Consider the following 3976-nt stretch of genomic DNA (forward strand, 5'->3'; position numbering starts at 1 on the left):
TAACCAAAATACCAAATTAGTTGCACCTACGCAACATGTATTTAATTTCATACACTACAAGTCGTTATACTACTTTCGTATAAGCATTCCTTAACTAAACATGGCACAACAGATTAACAAACAAACAAACAAAGAAACAACATGATGGGTCGATTAATCAACACGTTGTGGATCTAAATTTACAACTTTTTTTTTCTTGTCATTTGTGGTATTTTCCCTATAACCAGGAAATAACAATATCTACCAATAAAGAATGTTTTTTGTACCCATACCCAAAAAGATTGGGTAATGATTTATGCATATGTTTAACCAAGCCTCATCATACTTGCAGGAAGTAACAATATCACTGGCAAATGCATATGTTCAGACGCAACCAACCTCGTGAATCTCTTTAACGATTCGCTTCCATTTTGTAAAACGCCTGTGAACTTAACATGACCTTGACCTGGACCCATATGACTACTATCATTGTCGCGTGGTGCCACCAGAGGCCACCAAGCACGTCGTCTATGTTCTCGTCTCGTTTTTCTTGCGATTTTAAGCTCTCGACGGATCACACTCTGAACAGATACCAAGTACGATGCCATGTCGTGGTCCCTTTGAATTGCACCCGATGAACCATACGCAGCCCTGTCACTCAAGATCTCGAGTGGGTGAGGTGTATTTAAGAACACCGACTGCGCGGCTCTCATTTGCTTCTCCGCCTCTAACGCGTCTGATACCGATGACGTCAAAATATAAAGACCACTTCCTGATGGAAGCAGATCATGGTTTGGTGAAAGTGTTGCATCTGGTTGCAGAATCAAGAACTCCCCCATTGGTGCATACAACAAATTCTGCCAAAACAATACATATGTTAACAAAAATGGACCAAATATTATAGTAGCATTTTCTTACTTATAAAAAGGTACAAGCTTTCAAAACATCTACAATATTATGCGATAACAACTAGCTACCATTGTATACACTTAACAGTTAACACCAAGGTGTTGTTTGTGTTTCAGTCAGTAGATCATATTATGTCTTGTGTCCGCAGACGTTTTTATTGCAGACTGTTTGTTTCTCTAAAGACGATAAAATAATGTCTTATTATGCCTGCTATGCTAGTTTTGCAGACTTGGGTGCTGTTTGTTTTTTTGTCTGCAGATCTTATTAAGTCTTATGTCTGCACGCCCACAGACATTTTTACTACAGACAGTTTGTTTTTTGAAGACAAAAGATAAAATAATGTCTTATTATATCTACAAATCTCAGACTTAGAAATATGCTTCTAAGTGCTGCAGACAGAATTTAGTTATTTTGCAGACATAAAAACAAACACTCTTCAATATTCAGCATACAAACCTTTAGACCACATCTTCTTTACAAACATGGTCCACAGATCTTCAGACAAAAACATCTTAAAAAACAAACAGCACCTTAGAAATATGCTTCTTAGTGTTACAGACAGACTATTCAACATACAGACATGATCCGCAGATTTTTAGAGAAGTTCATTTTAAAAATCAAACAACACCTAACTAAACTATTAAAACATGAAAACAACAGAGCATGTACCTGGTTATTGAGGCAGGGGTGATTTCGGAAATTCCCATTTACCGCCTTCAAAAGGTCAGCTACACGGGTTGGATATCTACAAGAAAAGGCTCGTGGTACGATGTCACGATGCATTGTGATTGCTTGAAGATGATTCCTTGGTAACCCGAGTTTATGAAGCAAACGGTCTCCTCCACACATAACCGACGGTGCACCAAACGTTATAACCGGAAGTAACGAAGAACGAGGGACTTGTCCCCTTATAAGCAACATAAGATTCACAAGCAACGATAAGCTTCCGCCAAGTGAATGACCAGTAAAACGAAATTTCGCACGATCACCATAACGTTCAACGTGTGCATGAACTTCAGGCAACATTTGCTCATAAATCCCCTTTGCTGCCTCATATATACCCCTATGTACAATCACATCCAATCCCTGTACATCACAATAGCTTAGTCAAATATCCTATTTTATTAAAATAGATATTTGTAAAGATTATACATTTATACCTCAAACTGAATGGGCTCGAAAAGCAGGTTTGCTTGCCATGATGCAAGTGATTCAGAGCCCTGAATAACAAAGTATCTAGTCATGCTGACATCATCATCACATATAAACCATTCACAAGGCGATGAATGCATCGAATTCAAATCATCAGCAACAGCTTGTTTTACTTCTTCCTTAGCAGCAACGACAGCAGTAACCGAATCTGTAGTTGCCATTAACGAAGCAACTTCTGCTTTCGTCATACGAACATCACCATTATTGTTTTCAGAAGACTTGAAAGGGATAATGCTCTTTGTTTGAGAATGCAAATAGGAAGCAGCTGAGGCTGCAATATGATACGCTGTAGATGCACTTATCAGATTCCTACCTCCTTTATCTTCTTCACTTTCAACCGTTTTCTCAGTTTCTTTTACTTCAGAGACAATTTCTTTCTCATCTTTCGATACCTCATCTTCTTTCTCTTTAATGTTATCATTTTCCCCTTCTTGAACAACATTTTGTTCCTTTTCTTTTTCGGCTTTTGCAGCCAGCTGGGCTTTCTTTTCTATCGATGAAGTAACAAAACGGAGTCTATGATGTTTCAAAAGATTACCAGGCTGAAACCAAAATAACAATTATTTTATACAATATTTCATATTTAGGCAGGAAATTTTAATTAACACACAGCTAAAGATCTCACTAAGCAACAAATCATGTCAAATTAACCCTGGACTACACTTAGCTACCCAAACATCAAACTACATTGCAAGCATTGAGCATTTCATAATAATAATTAAAAAAAAAAAAAAAAAAAATCATCTCTTGAATATAAGCCCACAAGAGTCATTTTAACAAACACCTGATATGCATATATAAATATCAAAATGAAATATAAATTTAAGTACCTTAATCTGAGGTATGGAGTAAGCTAAACTCCCCAAATAACACATTTGAGAATATAATCTAGCTTCAGCTAAAGAAACTCTTTTTAATAATTTCAAAAATGAATTTCTATCGAATTCGATTTCGGATTGATCATCATCATCATCATCATCAACCCTACATGCATCACACTCTAATTCATCAAATGAAACGTCATCTGCATTACTAATTTTAATTTTAGCTTCTAGATCTTGATTTTTATCATCACTATCATCATTATCATATTTATTATTATTATTATCATTCCACATGGATCTCACATGAAGTATTTTCAGCACCCAGTTTTCATCTTTCTCATTATTATTATTAACTAAAACACTTTCTTCTTTTGCTTCCTCTTTTCCATCAACCAAAACGGCGTCGTCTATCGCCACCGCATCGTGACGGTTTCTGCTACCGACAAATAAAGAATTAAAAGGCAATTTTAACGAAAATCCCCACCGCCCTGTTGTTCGAGGAGACGAAGAAATTGATGGCTTTTCCGATGAAATTGACGCCGTCGGACGGTTGACGGCGGTGGTAATTTGAGATGTGGGTTTACGGATATCACCGGCGGCGGTGATCGGAGCTGTGATCCCTACAAACCCTGTTTTTAAATAGAGTGCATCCATTGATGTTTGGTTTGATTAAAAAATGAAATTAATGAGTTTAATTATACAAATTGAAGATGGTAGGTATGATTTAAAGTGATTTGGATTGAATTCGGTTTTCAATTTGGGAACGAAATTGTTGAGGTTGGAGATTGGTTATGGAAATTGAGAGAAATAAAATGGAAAGAGGGATTTGGTGGTTGCACGTTTTGTAGACGAAGCATGTCATAAATAGTTATACGTGATTTTGAAAGCGCTCTCTCAATAGTTTTTTCTTTTTCTGGTATTCTTGATTTTTTTTTTCTTTTTTAATTTATTGAAATTAAATTAATATTTCATGTATTAAAATTAAAATATCATCTATGTCTCGCTTTATGGACTACTTATCAAAATTATACTTGCAAAATTAAGCTTCACGT

At 36.0% G+C, this 3976-nt stretch overlaps 1 protein-coding gene across 1 annotated transcript; it reads right to left on the reverse strand.

The window, feature by feature from the left end:
- Positions 1 to 59: 59 nt before the first annotated feature.
- LOC139852565 (phospholipase A1 PLIP2, chloroplastic-like) lies at positions 60 to 3748 on the reverse strand. Its single transcript, XM_071841862.1, has 4 exons — positions 2931 to 3748; positions 2049 to 2642; positions 1558 to 1974; positions 60 to 836 (listed from the first exon to the last, which is right to left on the reverse strand). The coding sequence occupies exons 1-4, from the start codon at positions 3576 to 3578 to the stop codon at positions 306 to 308; spliced, it is 2190 nt and encodes a 729-aa protein (XP_071697963.1). The 5' UTR covers positions 3579 to 3748; the 3' UTR covers positions 60 to 305.
- Between the last annotated feature and the right edge of the window lie 228 nt (positions 3749 to 3976).

This window comes from Rutidosis leptorrhynchoides, chromosome 6, assembly GCF_046630445.1.
Source record: "Rutidosis leptorrhynchoides isolate AG116_Rl617_1_P2 chromosome 6, CSIRO_AGI_Rlap_v1, whole genome shotgun sequence".
In the NCBI taxonomy this organism is placed as follows: domain Eukaryota; kingdom Viridiplantae; phylum Streptophyta; class Magnoliopsida; order Asterales; family Asteraceae; genus Rutidosis; species Rutidosis leptorrhynchoides.

Bases quoted from the DNA above. Each gene is read 5' to 3' on its own strand.
- LOC139852565 (XM_071841862.1), bottom strand. From the start codon at position 3,578: ATGGATGCACTCTATTTAAAAACAGGGTTTGTAGGGATCACAGCTCCG. The intron at 2,643-2,930 runs GTACTTAAATTT...TTTTGGTTTCAG, and splicing joins ACTCCATACCTCAGATTAAG to CCTGGTAATCTTTTGAAACA. The intron at 837-1,557 runs GTACATGCTCTG...TTGTTTTGGCAG, and splicing joins ACCCCTGCCTCAATAACCAG to AATTTGTTGTATGCACCAAT.